This window comes from Gavialis gangeticus, unplaced genomic scaffold, assembly GCF_001723915.1.
Source record: "Gavialis gangeticus isolate Ggan-Ray unplaced genomic scaffold, GavGan_comp1, whole genome shotgun sequence".
Taxonomy (NCBI): domain Eukaryota; kingdom Metazoa; phylum Chordata; order Crocodylia; family Gavialidae; genus Gavialis; species Gavialis gangeticus.
The window spans coordinates 32,870,338-32,897,657 of NW_017729022.1; the positions used below are offsets into that span (position 1 = coordinate 32,870,338).

The 27,320-nt window shown below is 41.9% G+C and overlaps 1 protein-coding gene across 8 annotated transcripts in view; it reads right to left on the reverse strand.

The window, feature by feature from the left end:
- The window catches only part of OSBPL8 (oxysterol binding protein like 8), a 100,561-nt gene that overhangs the window by 30,803 nt on the left and 42,438 nt on the right, over nt 1-27,320 (reverse strand). For 3 of the 8 annotated variants that reach the window (XM_019514760.1, XM_019514759.1, XM_019514761.1), the window contains exons 2-6: nt 25,991-26,189; nt 17,864-17,934; nt 11,339-11,419; nt 10,096-10,197; nt 8,214-8,417 (exon numbers count right to left, since the gene is read on the reverse strand). In XM_019514760.1, the coding sequence (XP_019370305.1) occupies nt 8,214-8,417; nt 10,096-10,197; nt 11,339-11,419; nt 17,864-17,934; nt 25,991-26,135 (603 nt within the window). In that variant the 5' untranslated portion in view covers nt 26,136-26,189. Of the gene's footprint in view, nt 1-8,213; nt 8,418-9,923; nt 10,047-10,095; nt 10,198-11,338; nt 11,420-11,939; nt 12,195-17,863; nt 17,935-25,990; nt 26,190-27,320 lie in introns of those variants that run through there. The other 5 variants (XM_019514762.1, XM_019514758.1, XM_019514757.1 and 2 more) reach the window with 3 other exon arrangements.

The following is a 27,320-nucleotide window of genomic DNA, read 5'->3' on the forward strand; positions in this document are numbered from 1 at the left end:
AGCTTTTCTTAAACAGCTTTTTCCAAGGAAGAAACGGAGGGAACATTACCAGCTGACCTGCTGAATAGCTCTAAAAAGCTCTAAGCTAAGAATGGACAAAATATGGCCTGTGGGCTATATCCAGCCCACCAGGCCATTCTATCCAGCCTGCTGGGCACCTAAAAAATTTAGGAAGTTAATATTAATCTGCTCTGGCTGCAAGTCAAAGATGACAGGAGCCAGGGACAGTAGGACCCAGGGGAAGCTGACAGAACCCAGGAGCAAGGCCAGCCCAGCCCCACCCCTCCCATCCCCACCTCCCAACTGGAAGTCTCTGCCTGCTGCCACTTTCACTGCTTCCCTGCATGCCCGCCAGCTGCTCCAGCACCATGTGGCTCCCACCTGAATCACTGGACCATGGGAGCATGGGCCCAGGAGTGGGAGGGGTGTGTGCGAGTGTGCGCTTATGTGTGCGCGTGTGCAGTGAGGGAGGCACAGAGTGTAAGTGCGTGTCTGTTCGTAGGGCAAGTCCCACACACACCCCACCACACACATGTACCCACACCCTCCCTCTCACTGCCATACATGCAGACCCTGACACTCCCCACACAAACTCCATATCCACCCACACCCCACATATCCACATGCTCCCTCACCCCACACCTATCAACATTCCCACAACCCCTCCCACACATGCACACTCCACATACCCACACCCATGACCCCCCAAAAACCTATACCCACTCCCCCAACAGTATACAAGAGTAAGACTTCATTTGAAGCTATTGTACAACTACCTCTATGTGCACTACACAAACGCATAAATCAGACCAAAAATATTTTTTGAAATCAAATTAATGAATGTTGTACATGTTTGATTTTTAGAATATAATTTGGTATTTTTCTGGTTCCGAGATGGCAAAACCCCTTGCTGAAAGGAGTATTTCTGGGGGCAAGGGAAGGGACTTCTGGTGGCAAAGGTCAGGGGGCACGACTTCCAGTCCCAAGACGGTGACCAGGGGCAGCGCTACTCATACAGCCCTCAACAGCTTGGCAAAACTTGTTAAGGCGCCCTCCACCCAAAATAATGACCCACCCCTGCCCTGAGCAGACTGTCCTGTCTGCCTTGCACAGACACCTCTTAGCATTAGCTAGCATACCACATGCTGGCTATGGTCTGTGCTCAGAGAGGGAAGGGGGAATCCCTGCTTGAGCAGGGAGTGGGAGGGGAAGAGGGAAAGTGTCAGGGGAACCCAGGCAGACACTACTGTGCCTCATTTCCACCAGAGCTCCAGCTACGGAGAAGAGGGGCAGGGCCAGCCCTGCTCTGGAGCAGACCTAAATCAGTTAAATCTGATACTACGTTCAACCAGGTTCACCTCAAACTGGTATGTGCACTGAATGTCTGTTCTGTTACAGGTTTAAACCAGTTCCTGATCACTTAAACTAGTTTATGTATAACGTCTGTCCCTAGCCCTACAGGCCTACAAGAGATTCTTGTTGGGACCTATTCTTATTCAGTTCTATGTTGCATTGGGAGACCAGAGTGAAAATAAGCAAATTGGGAAACAGCCACTGTTATGTGAGAATCCAAGAATTAGTTTACAACAAATTCCCTCAAGTGAAAAGGCCGAATTCTTTATAGCAACCAACTCTATCTACTCCTGCCTCTTTCCAAATAGCAGCAGCTGCCAAGAGCAAAACTCCATATACTTTCCCCTTCAAGGCTGTTGTTGTTCATTACAGCCATAGCCTCACCGCCACTGAAAACACAAGATCAAGTCACAAGAGGACAAGACACTCCCCCTTCACTTAACAGGTCTACTTCAAGTTAACTGCGAGGTGACATGACCAAAAGCTTGACCACTTAAAAGCATTTTGCTCTGCTACCTGTGCTCTTACCTTTTCTCCAAAATGCCAGATTAAGGCTTCCTGACAACACAAACAGGCCTGAGTAGCTGACAGAGGACACTAACTGCAACTGTAGTTACTATAGCACTCTCCTCGTTTGTGTAGTATTTGAGTATATTTCTGCTGGAGGTGTCAACAGAAGAGAGTGCACTACGATCCCCACAGAGGCAGGGGATACAGAAATCCACATTACCTAAAATTAAGTCCTGCAGACTCTGATTTAACTTGTTCCTAAAGACCTTTTTCTTTCTGCCACATGGCTAAAGGGTGAAACAGTGAACACCCCTTTAGAGCCTTCTTTAAAACTTTATTTATAGGAATTTTTTAAATGATTGACAGACAAAAAGGGACAATAGTAACAGGTTGGCAGCCGTGGTGAAAGGTGCGCTAAACCTGCTCGCCATCAACCTAATTGAAAAGAAAATCCCTTTGGGTCTCAGTGTGTTTCCCCAAGTGAGACTAATGAAAAAAGGCACTAGAGTTAGAAGAGGGAATTTATATGCAAGCTGAGATTTGGAGCAGAAGCAGATAAGGACAATGGTTTTAGAAGCAAGCACATGAAACAGCCGGAACATTTTAAGTACGGAAATAAATCTTGGCAGGGTTAAAAAAAAACAATACATACAGGCTATTTCTGGTACAGAAGATGGTCAGGATTTTCTGAACATTAATTACAGAATAAGAGCAGCAAAAGGGTGATAAAAAATTGTCCTTCATGAGGATATTTCAAAACAGAGATGAAAGAGACTGTACAGTTATAAGTATTATTTGGGAGAAAGGAAGTTATGATAGGGAGTTAACTATACAGAAAATTTCACAAGGGGCCCTTTTCATGCTAGAAGAACTGTTGCTTCTCTAAACATAGATCACCAAGAACTAATAAGATTAAAGAGCATACAGGCAACTGATTTCAAGACAGCTATGACTGAAGGAAAGGGTACTGCAGTACTGTGAGAAATGTTACGTGAACTGGCTGCAGGTAATTCACCGCTGACAGATTTTGGGCTTCAGCACAAGTCAGCCAATTCATTTAGTGTTATCCAGCAGGTGAGACTCATATGCTGGAATCACAAATCATTCTGGACTGCGCTGATGCAATTTAGAAATGAAGATGGGTCTGTTCAAGTGAAAAAAATGTTGATTTTTAAAGGCTTGGGCAAAATATATTGAAAAAGACTGGAGCTGAATGGGCATTTTTCAGTGACATCCAAAGCTAGTCGTTTTCGATAACTGCTTGCCAAAGCACTGGACCTTTCTTCTTATTTAAAAAACTATGGATAGACAGCAAACAGTTGCTCAGATACATTTTTGTACTTGTATGGTTCTGACTGGGTGTCTGTGCACTACTCCCAGCACAAATGTTTGTTTAAGTTTCGTGTATGGTTTTTGATGTTTACTCTCAGCAAAAAACTTGTAGTCAATAAAACTCAGCATCTTGAGTGCTTACAGAAAGCAAACAAATGGGTGCAAGTATGAACAAAGAATGTTTTAAAATACATTCAGACCTGTTCATTGGAAAACTTAGTTCATCCAAGTCTCAGCACAGCAAATAGTGTCACTATTTCACTTAAGTGGTTGAGGGGAAAATGAACACAGTAGTAGCGTGCTGGAAGCTTCAGAACATTATAACCAGAAAATAGAGGGACTTGTTTTGAGATATTAGCAGTCAATCATTTCTAGCAGTGGAAGTTCCTGATAAGTTTCCACTGCTAGAAATCCTTCCAAGAGAGGATGCTGTACAGGAATGCAGCCTGCAGTTGTCTTTGCTCCCCAAATCAGGGTGATCCCAGCCTGGAGAAGGCATGCAGAGCAGTGGCTCCTTCACACCCCTCAGACTATGGAGGACAAGGAAAGACTACTCCATGCCTTTCCAACCAGGGACCCTCAGTCTGGGGAACAGGAAGGGGGCAGTGGGCAACCGCTTCTGTGTTTCACTCCCAGCGTCTGGGAGCAGAGCAGTCGAAACAGCAAAGCAAAAACCCCCTGCCCACTCCCCAGACCAGGAAGTTGTTGGCCGAGGGAAAGAGGTACAAAAGTAGCAGTCAGCTGCTTCACTCCTTTCCTTGACAGGGCTAAGAGGGGAGTGAAACATCAGGACAAAGTTCCCCGCCATTCCCCAGACTCAGAGGGGGCATGAAGCTGCATCCAGGGATTTCATTCGTGCAAAAAGAAACTCCCTCAGAGGGGAGATTCCTTCCAGTGTGAACATGGAACATCTTCTCCTGGAGAGGGTACGTTTCTTCAGGGAGAAATTGAAAGATTGCTTGTGCACTCCTAGTTTTTACTGGGAGAGCAGCAATACAATAGATGGGCATAGACACTGAAGTGTACTGCAGCAAAAGCATGACCTCTGCAGGACGTATAAAACTTGCATTAAAAGTTCGAAACCATTTTATTTCCCCAGACTGGTTGCCAATGAATTTTGTTCTGTGTTGCAACTAGCTCTCTCATTAGCTTAATTCTCCAGCCAGTTATTTGCAGCTATTGTTATAAAAGTTGTGAAAAAGTTAGTCCTGCCACAAAAAGAATAAATATGATCTGTAGCGTATCTGGCAAGTTACTGACCAGGGACAAGACAGGAAACCTCAGGGACTTTCAGCTAATTAAAACTAATAATCTGCATATAGCCATACCAGAATGAACAAATGCCACTCCAGCCCTCAGCACATTTAAAAGTGGACGATATCAATTTGTTCAGGTTTAAAATTTGACCTACCTTAAAATAGTTAAAATCTGGTGGGGAATGTCCTCTAAACTCTAAATATCTAGTTAAAAAACAGAAAACAAATCCAGCACTCATTGCCAAGCAATTAAGAAAATAGCCTCGATTCACACAGACCCCAATTTAAGATTGATTTGTGATCTTTGGCAGAGCTAGGTCATAGCAGACTAGTCAAATAACTGTGCTATCCTTTATACAATGAGTGAACCTTTAAGTCACATTAACAGAAAAATCCAGCAGTTTCAGAAGGGAATGAGGAATCAGTATGTTAATAAAAAGGGAGAAACCAGGAGAAAAATTTCTGAAGTTATAGTCAAGTATACTGAACTAAAAACTGAATAAAATACAAATTTAAATGTTCAGTTTAAAGAGAACATTTCAAACAAATATCAGTTTCTGGAAAGAAATAGCCATTGAGAATTACATTCACTCCCTCACGTTAAACAGAGGAAAATGAATGTAAAAGTAAATGAAACTACACACAGCTAGGGTGGCCATCATAGAGGACAGTCGGTTGTCCTTTATTGATACCAAACCAGACGCCTTTATGTCCTCTTTTTTTTCCTCTTGAAGAGAAAGAGAGGACAAAGGCATCGGGTTTCATATCAATAGAGGACAGAGTAGCAGAAAACAGGAATGTCCTGTATGATGGCCACCCTACGCACAGCAGAGGCACAGATGAAGTCTTTGTTAAGATGTGTAAAGACCTGCTTCACAAGAACACCTAGGGTCCTATAGTAATGCAAATAATAAAGCTTCAGGATTTTATTGGCTATGCCCATGCATAGGAAGTATGCCTCTAATAGTCAGTATCTCCCTCCTTGTTCAGCACACAAATAAAACAAGTGCTTTTGTATATGATTCTATTAAATTAATAATCCTAAGTCTCAACAGTGAAATCTATTTGCAAATATTAAAATAAGATCTGGAAAGACTTAAATAAAATACTATGCTCTTCAAAATTTTACAGCAATCTAAGGCTCATAAATTATATTATTCAGATAAAGCACAAACACAAGAATGAAACCTCTCTTTTTCTAGTATTTCTTGGAAAGTCTTACCATTAGAAAGGATAAAACTACCGTATTTACTCAAATATAAAATAATGCCCCCAACAATTAGATTCTATGTATAGAAAATGTATAAGTGTGTTAAAATTTTCCAGGTATAAAATCTAATTACTGGAGGTTTACCTTGAATTTGTTCTCCTCCAACTGCTACAGCAGGGAAAATAAATCTGGGAGGGGAGGGGAAAATGGGTGTCAACTTGTATAGTGGGCAAACTGAGTTATACTAACAGGGGTGTAGGTTGTAGCTGTGTTGGTCTAAGGACATAGGCAGACAAGATTCTTTGGGAAGATGCGAATATCTTTTATTAGACCAACTTAAATAGTTGGACAACAATTTTTAAGGAAGCTTTCGGGTTCAAAAACCCTTGGTCAGGATGAGGAAGTCTCTGCAGTTGGTGTGTGCTCTTTCTGGATGGAATGAAGAGTAAAAAAGCCAGAGGCTGGGCTGGTCTGCATGCAAGATAGGCAGTCAGCGAAGATATAGATTAAGGAGTCAGTGGGTGAGAGACAGTGGGGGGCGGGGGGAGGAAGAAGGGGGATGAACACTGGAGAAGTACCTGGGAAGTCAGATGTCAGACAGGTTATAATGTGTCATAAATCCAATGTCTATATTTAGTCCATTTTTTTTTTTAGCATCCAGGAGGTTGATGAAGTGGAGTTCATAGGCTTGTCTCTGGGAAGTGTTTTGTAAGTTTCCTTTGAGGATCAGAACAGAGATTGGAAAAAGAGTGGTTTCTTGTGAGAAGCGTGGGGGCACACGAACTCCACTTCAACTTCCCGGATACTAAAAATCATGGACTAAATATAGACATTGGATTTATAACACATTATAACCTGCCTGACATCTGGTTCCTCAGCTACTTCTCCACTACTACAACCCTTTTCTCTCCCCCCACACCCAGCATAGAGGTTACTATTAAAGTTCACTTGATACCACATCAGACAAGTTGCTGTCGTCAATCCTTGGAGGCTTTGGCAAAAAAGAAATCCTATTGGTAACAGTCCCCACAACTTCTTCCCCAGCTCAAACTGCTGCAGTCTTGGTCATCATCCACATGTGCTTTCTGCTCTCCACAATAAATGACTCCTCCATAAGATAGTGCTGTTCCCAACAGTACTCTCTTATGAGGGAGTCAATTTATTGCATCCTTATGCCAGCACACATGTAGATGGTGACACTTTACTGCAGAGCTAATTAGCCAATTCCACAGTAAAGCTCACGTGTAGATGCACCCACTATGCATATTAGCCAAAAGGCTTACGATTTTCCATAAAGTTCATTGTGCTGGGCCCTAGAGTCAACAGTATTTCATGCCATAGAGACCTCATAGCTCAGCACTGGTTAGTGTGTGTGCGATTTAGATTCCCTCATGAAAAATCCATGTGCTAATTAACACCCCACTCATGACTGACAATATGGGTCATGTGTTTTAGTCATGCTTAGTGTTCGCTGCATTTAAAATCAACTCCATAGTTGATTTCCATTACAGCTTTTCCATTATAGCCGAGTACATGCTGCTTTTGGCAGGAGGTTAATGATGTACAATATTTATATATAGTGAGGTTTTCCTACACACAAATAAGACATAGGGCTTTTTTCTCCATGCTGATGGGGGCGGGGGGGAGGGGGCAGAGTTGTCATATTTAGAGTAAATATGGTAGTTAAAATGTGATGCATGCTACTGCTCTAAGATGACAGCAAGTCTGGATTTTTGCCTCTGAGGTAGTGGCAGTCTTGTCATCTAAATCACAGAACATGGAATTTAATAAGCTAAACTCTAACTCATCTAAATCAGCTCCCTTTTTCAATTTGGAGAAGTTACTCTCTTTTATTAAGTTTCCCCATCTCATAAAACATTTGGAAAAAAAAATTTAATTTCATAAACAATGGCAATAAAATTACCTTTTGCAAGTCTACATTTATACCTCACATTCATCTCCAAGACAGAAATCCCAGAAACAGGTCTAGAGCTTAACGACAATATTTACCCTTAAAATTAGGTATACCATAACCTGAAAAAGCTTTTGTTAAGAAACCACAGTTTGGGTCACATTCACCATTGATGAAATTAATCAATTCTTTTTTCTTATATTAGTATTTACTTTGGTTCACTTAATATAATAATGTATGAGCTCCACATACTACAAAAATGTTTTAAATATTTTAAAATATACTGTTATGCCCTCCAATCTTTCTTGCCCATTAAACATATGTACATAAACATCACTTCTGTAGGTAAATGTATTTTATTAACTTCTTCAATACTACCTTCTCCTTTCTACCAGGGCCCCTGCTAGATAAAAAACCAACTTAAGTGTGGAGAAAAGTACAATGTACGAAGCATAAATCAGAACTCACATGGTTTTTTCTGGAAGAAGGGTACAACAACAGACACTGCTGTATCATGCTCAGAATTCCTGGAAGATTTCATATTGAATAGAATAGAAAAGTTTACCCCATCTATTGATTAAAGTTGCCTCTACTCGATACTAGAAACAATGATGTCTTAAATAAGGAGCCAGTTCCTTACCTTAACAGCCCATATGGACTGCTCCAAGGGATGGAAGAGTTTAAAGCAAAAGCCATCTTTCTTGGAAGGCCGCTCAATGAGCTCACAAGCATTCAGGAGCACTGTTCCTACCCACTGGCCATTTTTGGGGGTTTTGTAAATAAGCAGTACTCCTGGTTTCAACACACACCACAATTTGGTCCAGCTTTTCAAGGTACCACGAATCTACAAAAAAGGATGAACAGGTATTTAGGATTCTACCTGACAAAAGAATGAATTTCATCTCTCCCACAAAGAGAGAAATTAAGCCTACGTCATTTGATGGCTATTATCTAAAACAAAGCAAGTCTGTTGATAATACAGCATTCTCTGCTTCTCTGTGGTAAAACAGGTTTAGATGTTACACAACTGAAGGTACACAAAAAGTCAACATCTGAAAATGCTTCTGGATCTCAGAAACTTAAAGTCCCCTGGGGAAGCAGTGTTTTGACATTACAGATTTCTATTTGAAATCTCTGGGTTTATCGTATAAATCACGTTTGCACACCTCACAGTGCTAACACGCTATGGCACCCCTCAGCACCCCTGAAAAGAACTCAAGGCATCCTAGGGTTAAGAATCACTGGCCTAGGGTCTGGATGTCTGATTAACATTTTGTTGGCTCTGAACCTTATTCCTTCCCATCCACTTGATTCAATGCCAATTTAGGGTGCGAGAGAAGTAACAACTGAAACATTCCAACGGGATGTACAGACAGACAAGCCCTTTGAAAACACAAAACCAAGTGAATCGCTCCAAAAAAGCACTTCCTTTAAAACAGGGACTATTTTGGAATATTTCACTTTTGGTTACATGTGCATGGAGAGCTGGGTTGTGGCTAAAGCTGGACTTACCCCCTCCTGTCTCAGACCCCCTGGAACCCTCACTGACACTAGAGCCAGGCCCTCCAGCCCCAAGACTCTGAAGACAGGAGAGGTTAACACCATTTAGGAGCCTGCACTGCCCTTGCCCCCAACACACCCACACCTCTCCACCTCTTTACTCTTCCCAGGTCTCCCCTCTCCATAAGGGGGCAGGGGAGAGTAAGCACAGCACAGAGCCACAAGTCACAACATCCTGTTCTAATCCCCCATGGCTGATGCTAGAAGAGGCTTTAGTTTTGAAACATTAAGCTAGGAACAGCACAGGGGCATGTGTGTGTCCCTTGGCTGAAACATGCCCTTTCTGAACAGCCCCTAGGCATTTAAATTTAGAAACATTTCAATCATTACATTTGCCCACACCCCCACTGACCTTCAGAGACCTGCCTGTTATGCAGTGTAATAAGGTAGGTATTTACACTGAGATATGGCTCAGGGTAAATATTTTGTGCAAAGAAAGAACTAAGTGGCTTACCCAGAAGTAACATCTTTTTAAAAATTAAATTAAGAAAATACCACATTATTACTGATACAAGTAGCTGTGGAAGGGATGTACTTCTCACCTTTCTTACAGAAAATTATAGTTCATAAGGGAGGAAAGCAAGAAGTGAACAAGAAGCAAGCTGTGTTAGTTTGTGACCTTTTTGCTACTTTTAATAGAAGCTACAGAAAGTTTACAATTAAATATTAATAACCAAAGTGAAAAAAAAACAAAACAGAAATCATAAACCGAACTCATCCAAAAATCAATTGCACGACACAAGGTAGACGTAACTAAGGTGACTACTCTAAGTAAAAGCTAGGTTCCTACATTAGTCCTGTAGGAGTCGAGCATGAAGCCTCTGGGATTCAATTAATAGCTGCTCGGCTCCTGGAAAAACACTAAATCAGCAACCCACTCCGATACCGAGCCTTTTCTATTCTGGTAGGTAAATAGTAGGCAGCTGCTAGAACTTCAGCTCAGGTTTCACACAAGTTCTGACCTTCAGCCAATCAGCCATAACAATAACTGATGGGTCTGTGATTGTACTAAGTAATTCTTTCGTGGCTCTCTTCTTCTCTTCTCTGTAATTTTTCTTTTGAACCTGTAATTAATAAATAAAAGAGATAGAAACAACATTATAATCGATGGAAACAAGCAAGTGAGCGCAATAAAAAGCCCCAGCCAAAACAACCAGCCAACCAACCAACCAGGAAAAACAAGGTGCAAAACACAACAGGTAATAGATGCAGAAGCAGCATCAAGATGCAGAGGAATGTTTGCTTTCAACACAAGGTATCTCCAAATTATTTCAAGAACAGCCACTTCTGATATTAAAGAATACAGAATGTCAAGGTTAAGAATACTTTACTGTTCATATAAGCACCACTTCATTTTTTTTTCCAATAACCTAAAGATCCTTACTTCACATTTGACTGTCACTACTTTACTGTTTAACTCTTCACTGCTCATCCTGAGAAATGCATGTAGTAGATGAGTTAGTTTTATCTTAAAATTGATTAGTAATTGATTATAAATTAAAGTAGTCACATAAAGGGCCAACTAAAAGGTGCCAACAAATTTAGGTGAAAAAAAATTTACCTTGCATGCTGTTGAAAAACAAACAAATAAAAAAAAGCCCCACCAAGCTAATTTGGGGGCCAGATTCAATTTAAATTTGACAGTCTCTGAAAAATCATAAAATCATAGAAAAGTAGGACTGGAAGGGACTTAAGAAGTATCACCCTTTTGCATCCAACTCAAGCATCTAAAAATCAAAGTCCCCCTCTGCTATTTTTAGGGACAGTGGAAAGAGAAAAAAGTTTTAGTTTCACTTGTTTTGCAACAGAAATTGATAATGGGCCATTTCCCACCAATAATGGTAGATCAGCTAATGTCTATAGCCATCTTGCTTCTCATTTCTTACTAATTTTAACATTAAGATTACTTTAAACCTAATAGAATGCAATACCAACAAGGAGAACACATGATAAGGCATTGGTAATTCAACAAGAGGCATCTCTACCCATTTTGTGCATCTTCCCAGTCTACATCATAGAAGCATAGCGCCTCATAACTATGTAAGAAACGATTTAGTACAAACTGAAGGGGTGACAAAAGACTCAGCAACACTACTTCTTCTACCACCTTAAAAGCCTTATTTATGATATTTTCCAGTCAAACCTCAGGAAGTCAAACAAAGGGCAAAACAGTGCCCTAAGAAAAATATTTTGAAAGCAACTCACCTTAAGAGACTCTTTTTTTGTGAGCTTACTTGAAGCTGAGGAGATGTCTTTCTCCGAGCCATTGTAAAGCTTGGACTCAGACTGAAATTTATGAAATAAAAAACAATTAGTACTATTGATAGATACCTGGATACAACAGAATGATGTTTCAGCCACTCACAAAAGTAATACTGGTGGCATGCATGAGTTTATCTATAGACTTCTGCTCTCTGTTCAATTTCCTTTTATTTTTCTTCAACAAAAACAAAATTCCCAGTAATTTGATCTATTTACAACCTATAGTTCTACTTGATAAGATACTTCAAGGGCTGAAAGCGTGCAAGTGATTCCTCCAGAAGCAGCTTTGCTACATGCAGTAAATATTTAGCATGTGTTGCCTGTTGCTAAGGAACCCCTGCTGAATATTCCAAACTCTTGATTAGTTAAGAACTCGTTTGCAAGAGATCAATGGTTTCATTCTTATTTATAAAAAGTACTCTATTTCATATAGGTACTATATTTAAAATGGGAGGAGCCTGAAATACCCTGATAATTTGATCTACAGTGCCTCCACCCCCAGCTACCGAACTCCTCCCATAACAAATGTTATTAAGGCACTTACCCCCTGACCCATGAAGGGAAAGATGCAGTCTCCGCAAGCTAGATGCAAATTTTCCCCATGGCCCCAGTGACCCATGAAGAGAAATATTCAGTCTCTTTGGACTAGAATTAAGTCCAGTGCATAAATTAATGCATTACAGCTGCCCAACAGCACTCTCAAAGCTCCCACCTGTCCCCCAAACTCCTGGCAATTAATCAACTCATTCCCCCAAGTGCTACCAAACAGGGGAATAGGACTCAAGTTAGCTTTACAAAACCCGAGTCGTCTTTCACAGCTGGGCAATGTGCTGCCTCAGCACCACATGATTTTTTTTTGTCATGTCTTGAAAGGTTCAAAGTTTGTTCCTTTGCCTCTCTTGCCCACTAGCTGAAAGGGAACTGGAAGAAAAGACTGAGCCAGCCAATAACTAGCAAGTGGCCACAGCAGCCTGTAACATTACAGAAGACTTTTCTTACATGGTATGTCACCTGTCACTATCATTGCAACCTATTTAATCACCACTGGAAACTGCTCAATAAGTATGGACTTAAAAATAAACTTCAGACGAGTTAGAGAGATATCCAGTTCTTCATGCACTGAAATGTAACCCTGACTGACACTGGCTGCTTAGCGAAGTGCCCTGGGATTAGAGCAGCCTCAAAGGACAATATTTTTTGACCTGTTGTCTGTAATCCATTTTACTTTTCAGACTGACCATTCCATTTTAAAAACCTTAGTTTACAATGTGATATTTATTCAGTTCCTTTTAAACACAATAGTGCAACAGTGCCCAGTCTTTTTCGCCCGTGGACTGAAGCTATACCATGGGCTGAATCCAGTCTGCAGACCCAATCCAGTGCGCAGTGCTGACCCAGCCTCAGCCCAACGCAGCCACATAAGCCCCCTGAGTGGGCCACTGCCATGTGGCTGCATCAATCCCTGGCTAGATCCAGCCATGCAGAAACAGGGTCCAATACCTCTGTACAGGGCCATGTTGGTTTGAGCCAATTCAGCCACATAGAGCTTGGAAAATTGGGGGTGGGGAACCAGTGGCAGTGTTAATTGTGGGGAGACCTGAAGGCTGAATTACATAGCTCCTTGGGCCAAATCTGGCCTGCAAGCCAGGGCTTGAATAACCCCGCTTTAGAGTGACCAAGTCCAAAATAAGTAAGTGTTAGCTAAGCAACCAATAAATGAAAAAAAGCGCAACATTTAAACACAAGAATATAAGATCCAAAAATATACAATTTAAATTGGAATTAGTTCCAACAATACTTTGGACAGCATGCCAACGTGTTTCTTTTAACTCTGAATTCTAAAACATTCAGTCTTGTTTATGTCAGCACCTGCATAAATACCTGCACTTAAGAGTTGAACTGGTAGCAAGTTCTTGCTTTAATTCTAAAATAAGCCATTTTTTAACCTGGGAGCCTTAACATGGACAGGTCTTTGTTTAGTTTGTATTTTGTGGTTTTAAAGAAAAAATAAATTTACTTTTTCTCTCTCCTCTGCTGTAATTGGGGAAGCAGGTGCCCAAAACACAAATGTAAGCCTATCTGATAAACAATAGAGTTCAGATTATTCAAAGAAAACAATTATATCAGCACAGCTTTTCCCAGAAAAAGCTAAGTTTCCCTAAATTCTGCCTAAGAAATTTGGGATATTAAGAGAAATGTGGGTCCTGTACATTTTATACTGGAAGCCCATTCTTAAGTGAAGTTCAGATTCTATAGCTAAATGCTCAGAGAATTTAAATTCTTTGTTGATAAAGTCTGAAGGAATTTTATCACAGTAGCAGGAACAGAACAGAGATATGGAAAGATGTCAGGAGAATTTACTAGGAGTACCCATTAGAAAAGATTAATGGAACATGCTAAAAGTAACATTAAGTTTTCTGGCTGTCAATCTAAATAAACCAGAAAAGGATCTTGGAGTCATTATTGATTCCAAGATGAACATGGGCCGCCAATGTGAGGACGCAGTCAGTAAGGTTAACTGCACCTTGTCATGCATCTACAGATGCATCACGAGCAGGTCCAAGGAGGTGATCCTCCCCCTCTATGCAACATTGGTCAGGCCACAGTTGGAGTACTGCGTCCAGTTCTGGGAGCTGCACTTCAGGAGGGAGTGGACAACATGGAGAGGGTCCAGAGGAGGGCCACTCGCATGATCAGGAGGCAGCAGGGCAGGCCCTACGAGGAGAGGCTACGGGACCTGAACCTGTTTAGCCTCCACAAGAGAAGGCTGAGAGGGGATCTGGTGGCTATCTATAAAACTTACCGGGGCGGGGGGGGACCAGTGGGGAATGGGAGAGTCCCAGGAGCAGGTAAGAATAACGACCACAAGTTGACAGAGTAGGTTCAGGCTAGACATCAGGAGGCACTATTTCAGTCAGGGCGGCTAGGATCTGGAACCAACTTCCAAGGGAAGTGGTACTCGTTCCTACCCTGGGGGTCTTCAAAAGGAGGCTAGATAAATCACCTAGCTGGGGTCGTTTGACCCCAGCATTTTTTCCTGCTCATGGCAGGGGGTCAGACTTGATGATCTTCTCAGGTCCCTTCCAACCCTACCAACTATGAAACTATGAAACCTACTGATGCAATCTATTTCAAGGGAAAGCCTATACTTAGGACCCTACATTAATACAATCTAGCTCTAGAACTCTAAAGCCTCAGTCTTCACATCAAGGCTCAATTCCCAAATATATGACACTATTGAGATACTGCTATGGAGGTATCTGTCAGAAACAGAACATTTTGGGCTCTGAGAAAAATCTAACCCTTCCTTCAGGCTTAGATTAATAAATAAGAGAACTACAATGCACAACGTGAAGGAAAATAAAGATTGTAAAAAACCAACTGCAACTCCCAGTGAGGTACCTGTTGTACCGAAGTACTGTGTTACAGGTAGTTCTCAGAACCACTGTTCCAACCCATCGCTGAAGACAAAAGACCTTAAATTTTGGTAGGTGGAACAGCCAGTTGCCATCTTCTGTCACCATGAAGTTCATCCTGGGGTACAGGAAGCTATTGATTACTATCAAATATCACACAAAGAATTACAAGAAGAAAGTTGGGAAAGAAATAATCTTTTTGTCCTGCCTATCTGGATCTTGTACACCTACAAAACTGGGCAAGACAGAACAAACCAAGGAAAGGTAAGAAATGGAAAGATGCAAAAACAAATGCAATTAATACTCAATCACTAAAGAAGTATTACTTAAAGAAATTAAAGAATGAGTAAAGTCAGTCATCACAAAAATTGAGAAAATGATTATGTTAGTTTCTATGTCAAGAAAGATTTAGAAGCTTCAGGACCAGACACTTGGATCAAAGACAAGAAGAATAAGTCATATCTTCTTGCTCTCTTCTACTAATGGGATCCATGGGTGGAAGAAAATTAGACAGTTCTCCTTTGTATGAGAAATGATCCTGAGTTCAAAGATACTAAACTAAATTCAGAATACTCCAGTATCCTCAACTATGACATCACAGATCTCCAAAGCTTCTTTAAAAATCAACTGCAAGGTACTGAGCAGGAGGCTGGTACTCCTGGGTATACAATATTACATCCAGGTAAAAGGGTTTGTTAAAACTGAATAAAGTAAGAGTTTATCATGGAACTTCAGTAGCAGTTCTGTAGTTTCCCCACTCTAAATAGGGATTTGATGGGTGGGGGGTGTTGTATGAAGAACATGGAATATCTACTTTAAATGTTTGCAAGTAATGATTTGGAAAAGCATCTTCCATGCAAATTTCTCTCTCTCTCTAAAGGGGTCATTAAACCAGGGGATGCGGCAAGCTAACGGTCCTATGGCAAGTGAAGATAAGGACTGTCCTTGCACTGGTGACTAAAAGAAAAGAAACTGAGGCATGTCAAATACTGTAAAAGGACACTTTCCTCTTACAGACACTGTACAAAATAGTTTCATAGTTTCTAGGGTCGGAAGGGACCTGAGCAGAACATCTAGTTTGACCCCCTGCCATGGCAGGAAAGAGTTCTGGGATCAAATGACCCCAGCAAGGTGTTCATCTAACCTCCTCTCAAAACCCCCCAGGGTAGGAGCCTGCACCACCTCTCTTGGAAGTTGGTTCCAGACCCAAGCCGCCCTGACCATGAAATAGCGCCTCCTGATGTCCAACCTAAACTTACCCTCTGCCACCTTGTGACCGTTATTCCTGGTCACTCCTGGCGGTGCTTGGGGGAACAGTGACTCCCCCAATGCCTGCTGATCCCTCCTGACTAGTTTATAACAGGCCACAAGATCCCCCCTCAGCCTTCTCTTTTGGAGGCTGAACAGGTTCAGGTCCCATAACCTCTCCTCATAGGGCCTGCCCTGCTGGCCCCTGATCATGCGAGTGGCCCTCCTCTGGACCCTCTCAATGCTGTCTGCATCCCTCTTGAAGTGTGGCGCCCAGAACTGGATGCAGTACTCCAATCTGGCCTTCCCTATAGCCAAAGATAGCCTTTGCTTAAGATGAAAACCTTTGACACCTTTATACTATTAGGGATTAAGGCCCAGATAAAGTTAGAGCGTGTAAACAAAAAGAACACTGCAAAAACCTGAAATTAAAAAGCTCTGTCTTCATATAGGCTGTGGGGATGCACCCAGAGTGCAACTTCAAAGCACTTGGGCAGAAACAGAATGTATGACAAGGAAGACCAAAGTAATATGTTCTATGTACTATTATACTGGACTTCCACACAATATATTCTCTGGCATGATCTGGCAACTTCTCAGTACCTTTAGAAAAGGTCTTTGATGCAAAGACAATATATGTTGCAATGTCCAGGCATATCCCTGGTGTTAACCTTTATCATTGTTTACAGACTCCTATGAAGCCAAGCTTTGAAAACCTATAGGTTTGGAGTTGCAACAGAGATTAGAGACCCTCTGGCATTCCTGGAACCCTTAATCATACAGTTATGCGGTTTTTAAAAAAAATAGGAAGAAAGTACTTAAAGTTTAACTTTTGCAGGTTTCCCATGGGTAGGTACTCAGTGACTGCAACATTCCTGGAAGATTTTTAACTCTCAGATTAGCAACCTGTGCTCTCAATCTTTAATCTCCTTTAACAAAAGATATTTGGTCCAGGAATCATACTATTATTTTCCACTTCTTGTTTGGCTCAAGTCACTCCTATTCCTGCTTAGGAAACAGATGGCAACAGGGTGATATACATATTAATTCTCTCACTGTACTACCAGTGGTGTGCTTTTGCATTGCAATTGCACCAAATAGGGGGAAAAAAGCATTTGGCGCTAACTACAGGTCATGAGTCTTCAAAGAGACTTTAAAATCAATTTGAAAAAGCCAATGACAGAATACCAGATACTCTTATCAGTAGACAGCTGCCTGGGACTTAGATGTTCAGCATTTCCCATGCAGGAGGCCTCAGGGTTTTGCAGAACAGGCTCTAGTTGGCTACTGTATACTCTGAAATGCCATCTTTAAATGCGTGTGTGTAGTTTAACCTGCAACTTCTTAAGATGATTAAAATAAGCTTTTCCATATTAAAGCTTCTTTCACTACCCTTAATCCATTCCATTAAGATATACTACACATGCATCTTGCTGAATGACACTCTCACTTATAGGTGAAAAGGTTGGGAGTTCATGTTCCATATCATGACTTGGCTTCTATCCATTTTCCATTACAGTGAACTATTAGGCAGCACTGGACTCAGAGACGCCACCTAACAAGAAGCCATAACAATTTCATGAGTTTGTACCGAGGTTTTGCATTTAATGTCATCTCAATAAGGATAGTATTAAGGAGCTGTCTCTTTAAATATTAATTTTCATCTCTTGAGAAGTCTGAACAGCAACCCATGAGACCGCAGCTCACTATAATGAAATAAACTTCCATTTAAAGCCAGCACACCAAATGATATATGCTGAACTGCAGAGTTAAGTCATCTTTTGGAGATGGTGCTCTCGTTTACCTTGCTTTTTGACATAGAATGCGCTGAATCTTCTTTACTTTGTGATGCGTCATCCTTCCCTTTGTCAAAACCTTAAAGAGAAGACAGTATTTTATGCAAACCATTATATATTACAACACTACATAATTTCTGAATCCAGACTAAATAAAGACTTAATTAGCAAATCTCACTTGTGGTCAGCATTGTACAATGGTGCAGATACATTTAATGAAAAAACTAAAAGTCAGTTCTTCACCATAAATCAAGATGAAAACAATACTGCTCAATAAAAATAAGGTTTTGAAGTTTCAGTGTGTTGTTTACCATAAAGCTGCTTTCAGAGTCTGTTAAGAACAAGGACTCAAAAAAAAAAATAAGGCTGAAACAGACCTCCGCAGGTCTTCCCTTGCTCAAAGGACACATCAGTCTCATCTAAAATAGCTCAGACAAGCATTTGCCTAGCCTGTAGGAGCAAAATATATCTATGCATATTGCACTGACTGGAAATTGCTAGCTATGTCTAAACATTCATCTGAAGCAGTAGCAGGTGAAGCTGCTTACCTTGTTTAATAAAGTACTTAAAACACCATCTATGCAATAATTCAATGTTCATAATGCACAATGTAGTGAAAATGCTTAGACAACACAGAAGGATTAAGATTGGCAAATCACAGTTTTTGTGTTATGTGGAAGACTGCTTCATAGCTTAACCTTGTGCTCGTGTATCAACTCCGGTATGGCATACATGAACAAAGTATTAAATTTTAAAATTGATCCCAAAACCCTTTTTTATACCAAAATAATTGTATATGCACGAGCGGTCACACAGTACTATCAAAAAATGAAAAGAACTCCCTATAAAAACAAAACCGCACAACTGCTGAGTGTCTTAAAGCCAAGAGAACAATCAATTACTAGCCAAGCACGTTAAGCAGTCTTTGCATAGTTGTACGATGTCAAAAATTCTTTCTAGCATGCATGTTCAAGTAAGGGTGCGCGCATATCCCTGGAATACAGGCTAAGTGATACCATGCATCCTCTGGAGACAAAACTGGAACAAAATCACACCGGTGCTCAGTTTTGTTGAGTTGTTTCTGTTGCAATCCAAGCACGTGACTGGAATGTACTGAGGAGCTTTTTATTTACAAGTCAAAATACAACTGTTGACAAGCTGCCCAGGCACGAGACAGATAACAGTTAACATTAACATGATAAAAGTATGCTTCTGAACAGATGTAGCCAGTTGAGAGCCTTGTACCATTTCCAGCTAGCTATTAAGATTTAGACCACCAGAGGGAGCTAGCTCAGGAGACCAGATATGCCTGAACAAGACTTATTCCTATCCAGCACTCTGCAGGTCAAGTGACAAATTCAGATATTTTGGATGAAGAAGTTTGCTTCCACCACACTATTAAAAATGGGCTGTTTCTTTTCATGACGATTTTGGGCCTCATGCTAAAAAGTAGCTTACAAAGTTGTAGCAGTAATCATTTTTGGTTTTTGATCCTCTTGCATTCACACATACATGTAAGCACACCAAAAACTTCATTTAGGAGTTATTCCACCCACCAGATTAAAGAATGAAGCATCCAGGTAATATTAAACAAATGTGAAATGTAATTTAATCACAGTGCAATATACATAAGATGACAATTTGTAATAGTGGAAGTCTCCAAACGTGGCAGATGAAGATTATCAAGATCAAGCTGTTGGCAGTTAAAGTTTTTTAAAAAATGGAAATAAAATACCACACATCAAGTATGGATAGTTATCCAGCAACTAATGTGTCCATAAAAGTGCTTGATGGATATCTTTGTACAGAAATGCTCTACTCCATCAAGAAATCATTGGGCGCAGTGCTGGAAATACTCAATGATGTTCTGTTGGCTTATGCCAGAACCCACACAAGATCATTATGCTCTCTTCTGACAGTTAAAGTGCCTGAATGTCTAAAGTCAGATTTCTGATTTGGACTTCCATCTGTGCACAGTCACTAGAGGAACTCTGACAATACTATTAAAACATATTTAGGCATATTTCTATGCAACGCAGAACAAAGAGATGCATCTAGGCTTTAACATTTCTGAATATTAGGTAGAAATATACTAAATGGAGAATAAGTCAGACAATACTACTGCAGTCTGCAAGGACTGATTTTATTAAGTCGTGTGCAACTGGGATAAGCAAGAACGTGCTGACGTTAGGCTTGTCATTAAGAGGATAAAGCTTCTTAAGGCACCTAGCAATTCGCAGTTTCCTTTTAAAAACCATGGTGGCTCAAGGTCCTTCTTTCCAGATACATGCGCATGCGTGTACACACCCACCCTCCCTTTGCCATCTGAAAGTTTGTTAGTAACCAGACTTAAAATTAACTGCACTTGGTACAATACAAGATTGAATATAGATTGCCTGGGATATCAGTACTTTCAGAAAAGCAGACAGCCAGCTTCATCTCATCTTGCTTCAATTTCTCTCCTTGGCATTTAGTTGCCTCAGTTTTACCTGTATACTTTTCATAATTTTATGATTTCATTACTTAATCATATACATAAGCACAATGGTTCCACTCATTTGATATTTGAGAACGTACTAGATTTTGGAGCCTTTTGGCAATAAGCAGTTTTGGTTTTCAGTTGTGACGGGTCTAATGTTGAATGCTACTACTAGTCTTGCCACAGTCTTATACAGAACCCCATTTTTGCCATGCATTTTCACAAGGTGGAAGTACCTTAGTATTTCCCCTTCCTTAACAATAATATTAGTCTATAACAGGGATGTTAAACCCCTGGCCCAAGGAGCCATGACATCTGGCCCACCAGGCTCTGCACGGGTCTGAAAACGTGGTAGGAGGGAGCAATAGCAGGATTAATTGCTGTTCTCCTGAAGCCGAATTTCTGAACTTGTGGGGAGCCTGGCGGGCCAGACAGCATGGCCGTGCAAGCTAGATCAAGCACGTGGGGCTGGGAGTGCAAGGCTCAACCCCGCAAGGGATCTGTCCCATGAATTGGCCCCACACCACTCATCCAGCCTACAGGAATGAAACATTTAGCACTACTGGGTTACAGCCTTTAAGAAATGTTGTCCTGTTACATATTGAATAGACAGTTTTGTTCAACAAGCGTTTTACTCAGCACGGACTCTGGTCGGATTAGCTGCCTCCTTGACTAACAATATTCTTAAACAATTAGAGTTAGAATTGTTTTTATAAATGTGCCGGTTGGAAAAACAAACAACCCCCCCCAAAAAACAAAACACATCTTTTAGAAGCTATAAATGGCAAATCTATCTATAAATATACATGTGCTCTTGAAAGATGACAACATGGAAACAAAAGAAAGATATTCGAGTCTGCACATTAGGCTTTGTGTCATTGCTACTATGTCTGTATACCTGCTGGCCCTAAAGGCAGTGGTGGGCAAAATATGGCCGGCGAGGCCATTCTATCCAGCCTGCAGGGCCCCTAAAAAAATGTTGACAATTATAATTTATCTGTCCTTGGTTCCTGTCAAAAATGACAGGAACTGGGAGCAATAGGACCCAGGGGAAGCCCGGCAGGCTTCCGCAACAGCACAGCATGCCTGGCTCCACCCCGAGGGACCATGTGGCTGCTGCGGCACAGGAACCTCAGGTAAGGGGGAAGCAGGGGGGAGGGGCAGGGAAGGAGCTGGTGCACAGCACTGGGAAAAGCAACCCCTCCCCCACCCCGTTGCTGGCACTCCCTGCTATAGCCGCTCGCAGCCCGCGCAGGGCTGTCCTGAGCAGGCACAGGCAGCCCCATGTGGGCTGTGAGCAGCTGCAGCACAGGGCACCAGCCATGGGGTGGGCAAGGGACCGCTTTTCCCCTACTCAGCACCAGCTTATAACCCGGCCCGCTGCCAGCCTGGGTCCCACTCCAGCTCCGGGCTCACCTGTCGGGGCTGCGCCACAGTGGCAGCAGCTGTGGCCCCCCACTTGCCATGTTGGGCAGCATTTGCTGCTGCTGCCTGCCCAGAGCTCATACTGCTGTAGGCTGCGATCAGGCTGCCACCACCATCTCTGGGCAGCCCAGCATGGGAGCTCCAGGTGGGCAGCAGCAGCAAACACTGCCCACCATGGCAAGTGGCGGGGCCACAGCTGCTGCTGCTGCAGCACAGCCCCAACAGGTGAGCCTGGAGCTGGCATGGGGCCCAGGCTAGCAGCAGGGCCGGGTTACAAGCTGATGCTGAGCGTGAGGGAAAAGCAGCCGCTTGCCCGCCTTGTGGCCAGCGGCCCACGCGGCAGCCGCTCACAGTCCACGTGGGGCTGCCTGTGCCTGCTCAGGATAGCCCCACATGGCATCCTGGGGACCAGCTATACACAACTAGAAAAATCTCCTCATCACAGATACTGTCATGAGCCTTTAGGGCTATACTGTATTTAAGCCTGCTTTTCAACGCCATTTCAAATCAAATGTAGCTTTGGCATATGCCAGACTGTGGCCCTCATCTTAGGTTCATATGGCATGATCCAAAACCCACTAAAGTTAACCAAAAATAAATATATCCAGAATTTGCTATTAGTTTAGCAGTGGCTTGGGGCTGCAGACCTCTGGGCCACATGGGTCTTCATGACCCCCTGCCCCCCACCTCCCTTTCTCCACCATGTGGCCCACAGACTGTGCTGCCCAGGCATGGGGGCAGGAAGCAGAAGCTAGAGGAGGGAGGAGAAGCCCGAGGACCCAGACAGCAAGAACGGCAGAGGTCTGTGGGCTAGGTACTAAGCCCCTCATGTGCAATTAGTTAGACAGCCATGGTTTATTTCATTTTGATGTTTCTAAAATTGTGCATATGCACACACAAGTAGCACATTTAAGCTCTGGCTGAAGTATATTTTCAGAACTAAAAAAAAAAAACTTTCTGAAACACATGTTTTGTCATCTCTGGAAGTCCAATTACTCAGCACAACAGTCAGTCATTGCATTGTCTGAACACTCATCTTTGTCACAGTTTGAGAGTGACATTTGGGAGCTTAAGTTAATTATGGAAAGTCCAGTTGTGAGTTGTAACATAACTGTGTTAGTTTCAGGCATCGCCAAGCAGCACTTGCTAAGCATCCTACAATCAACTTTGGGAAAGAAAAAACAGGCATCTCCTTTGTTCCAAGGGCTAAATCTTACATTTCGCAAATAACCCCCTTACTTGGAGCACCATTTAAGGGTAAAAATATGAAGTTCATCCTTGTTTACTAACAAGGGATTCAAATAAGTAAGTACTGTCCCTTATTATAGGGAAACATAAGTACTGATGCAAAAGCCACAAATAAATCAGGAAAAACATCCAAGATGAACAAGACTGCCAACTTTGATAACATGGTAAGCAAAGTAAGATTAATTTGAGCCATGGCTGAAATGCAGTTTTGCAGGATACTTAACTGGAGAGTTAAATATTTGCGTAAGAATTAAAGGGGTCTAATATTAATATTTAAGGCAAGAGAAAATTTAAATCTGAAACCAAGAGATGAGATGGTATAGAACAGCAACAGGTCTATCAGTACCTGCCCCATAGGGACTCCCAACGTTTAGGTATTTAAGCACAACCAATTTTAAAGTGGACTATCAAAGAATAAATAATTTCCAGCTGTTAAAAAAACAAAATAAAAGTGGCAGAGGTAAAGTAAGATTGAACCATCTGGACCATTTTCTGAGTGACTGCCAAAAAAAAAAAAGTGAATAAAAAACCCAAAAACATTGCAACTGTTTTTCCCCCCTCAAGAAATTTCCTCAGGACTTCAGCATACCAGGTCTCTCTTTCTCTCTCCCCACCCTATATTTACCAGAATCCAAGGCACCATTGAATTTAAAAATGACTCCCAAAATCAATTAGATTCTATACATGGAAAGTGTGTAACTTGGTTATAATTTTCTAGGTATTAAATCTAATCTTCAGTAGTCTTAAAATTTGTCCCTCCCACTGCCGCAGCAAAGGGGCACATGGGCGGGGGGGACAGACAGGTGGCCCCCTTACCCCTTATCTCCCTCCACTTGTCCCCCTGTTCCCCACAGCCTCTATCCCTCGCCTACCCCCCCCCTCCCACAGCCTCTGTTCCCTCCTGCAGCCTCTGCCTCCTACCTACTACCCCTGAAGTCTCCATCCTTTCCTGGAGTCCCCCCACCTGCTCCCCAAAGCCTCTACCCACCCACCTCTTACTGTCAGTCATGGCTCCAGCTCTACTTCCTCCAAAGCCCTGGAGCACATGGAAGCTCTGGACCCTTTCCAGGCACAGAGCAGTGGCAGCAGCAGCTCCAGTCCCAGGATGCTTCTGTATGGCTGATCAGGGGCCAAAACTTCCATGTGCTTCAGGCCCTAGGAGGGAATAGAGCTAAAGCCTCACCCAGAAGTAAGTGGTGGGGGGGTGGGGGAGGCAGGTGGCTGCTTTAGCTGGGACTGGCCCCAACCTGGGTTCAGGCCAGGAGTCAGAGCTGCAGTAGCCACCTGCCTCCCACCCTCCAATCTTGTACACAAATCCAAGACGAGAAGGCTATCCACACCCCCCATGTTGAATGGGGAGGAAAAATTTCATCTTGGATCCAAGTAAATGTGTGTGTATAGTATACCATACTATAGTATACATGCACACACACACTATATATAAAATTTCATGTACACATGTGTGAGCTTAAGGAGTTGTTTGCTTAAACAAAAATCAGTAGGATGTACTATTTCACCAAGTCACATATCTTGATATTTATCTACACAAGACAGTCACAACAAGATAATCATAATCTCTCCTGCCCATGGCAGGGGGTTGGACTTGATGATCTGCCTCTCAACCCTAACAACTATGAAGCTTCCAAGAAGTGTGTGCGCACATTTCAGATGGACTTTTTCCAATAGAGGTTTTTAATTTTCTGTTCATCTTATTTCTTAAGGAAAATGTCATTCTTCAATTGACAGCCAGGGATGTATTTATTGCCTACTCTGGAGGAAGGACACTTTGATCCATGTTTATTGGACCAGTGATTACCAGGTGGCATGTGCTTAGCTTACCAGTACAATGATTTAAACTGCCAAGCCGTAGATTCAAGAAGCATGAAGTGAATTGAGTTCTCTCAGAGTACCTTTACCTGTGAATGATTTTGCAAGCCAAATCAAGCCAGCAGCAGTATTTCAACAGCTTCTTAAACCTTAAATCGTGCCTTCAGTAACACTGCAAAACCAACTGCCTTCTATGAATTTTCTGAGCTTTAACTGGAATTGTGTTCACTATTCTGTTAAAGGCATTCAATAAAGGAAAAACCTAGTTTCTTCTACTAGAGTTCTTGGCTCCATTATGCTTACCTGATATAGCAAAATTATGTGCGTGTGTCTGAGACACTAAAAATAGGTACCATTTTTACAATAATATTTTCACGCTGCAACTGCACTGCAGATTGGGGGGGCGGGGGAGGGGGGGGCGGGACACAGATGAGGAAAGGCTCAGCAGCAGGCTTTTAAAGATCAAAGTTTCCCGAAGTGGGCCACAGGAATTCAAGAAAGTAGCTGGGTGTGTGCATCTCAGGTACACAATGAAATCATAAAAATCCTCTGGTGGTAGAACTAGTAACAGTGTTTCCTGCATACCGCCCTGTCAGTACAGGTATAAGGTTGTATCAAGTCAATTGCTGAAGACTCTTGCAATAAAAAGCATGTTGGGGTTGGGGAGAAGGAAAAGGATGATCAAGACTAAAGTTTTAACCTTAACTCAGCTTGTTTTATCATTCTAAACAAGATCACCACCATGTAAGTAAATTGGGTAACTGTTGCCAGGATAATGCCAAAAACAGAATGCATAGTTTAAAAACTTTGGTATAATTTTAAAGCAAGTCCTTAGTGAATATTTTCATGGGCACTGCATTTTTCCCTCCACCATTACAAATGACTGGTTTAAAGGAGAGAGTCAGCCAGTCAAGACCAACCACCAATGTTCACTGTCCAGTATGCACAACATTCCTTTCAGACACTCAATTTCCTTTCAAAAGAAAGTTTCCAAAAAAATTTTTCTAGCAATTCTTCACTACCCAGTCAGAATCTACAATATTCCTTTGCAGTTTTGGTACCATCAGCACATCAGCCTGTTTTTCAAAACGGTTGAGTTTCGGTGAAGTAATTTTTGTTAAGCCCCAGAGCAAAAAAAGCAAGACAAAACACAAACCTGGTAAAGTAGGAGAAAGTTCATTGTATCCTCCAAACGAAGCATTCCGGACAAGTTTTCGGCCATCAGTTCGCAGAGGAAACACAGTGGATGAAATTCCAGCGCATGAAGAAAACCTACGTCGCAGCGGACCTTCTTCCTTCATGAGTCAGATGTCTGTGTAAGGATTACACTCGCTCAGCAGGCTGGTTAACATTAGCTGGTTGGAACAAGAACGTTGCAGTAACAGCCTTTTGGCTCATTCTGACTGGTAAGGTCCCAAAAGGGACATGAGACAAGTGAAGGACACATGTACACAGTAAAATTAAGATACCAGAGGTTGTCAAAAGAGCAATAAACTGCAAGAGGTTATGCTACCAGCAGTGATTATATTAGGAAACTGGAAGTGGAATGGCTTTACTCCCACTCCCCACCAGCGCACACACTGAAGTGACATCAAGTCTCCAGTCACCTTCTGTTCATTACAGAGCATGAAGCATCTCTGAGCATGAAGCACCTGTCATTATTTAAGACCTCAGATTGGATCTATTTTATAAATTCCTCCACCTGCTTATTTCTTGAGCCCCAAATGTATACCATGCAGAACCCCCTCCCCCCTTCACAATCTATTGTGCAATTCCTATTTGAGGCCTCGGTGGCAGAAGAATACACCATCATGACAAATCTGAGATGGATGCCAATATTTTACCTCTATTTTAGGCTCTAGTCTATACACCATTTACCAACAATGATGACTGTTAACAACAAAGCCTCACCACTACTTTATCTTGGATGCAAAGCAGTTTTAATTGCTTTCAAGAAGAAAAGCAACACAGGCATCCACATTTCCATTTCTGACCAAGGTAAAATACATGCCAGAAAAAACAAACAAACCAGGATGTTGACTTAAGGAACACATTATTTAATGGGACAGCTAGGTAATGAACCCTAAGTTTTTAATGAAGGTAGAACTGACTTATTTCAAATTAAATTCTGACCTAACCTTGTAGGACTCTGACGAATTCAACTTTTACTAATTCTGATTTATAGCAGGTAAATCACCAAATACGCTTCCCTAAACCTGTTTATGCATTTTGTGTAGTCAACTCTTGCTTCCCTCTGACAATTAGCACTTAAACCTCTCTTACTTGTTTTCTTTTCTGCTAGGCATGCTCTTCTTTCCTACTATGCTGCACTTCAAATAAAACCCCTGGTGAAATCCGGCTTATGCACCAGAAAATATAAGAAACACCCCCCACTGCCCCTGCTATGTCATCCCCTGCCCTCCTGAAAACAAAGCGTTAAGCCAACTTGGTTCTTTCCTCACAGGATAGACATTTCCTCCTTCACT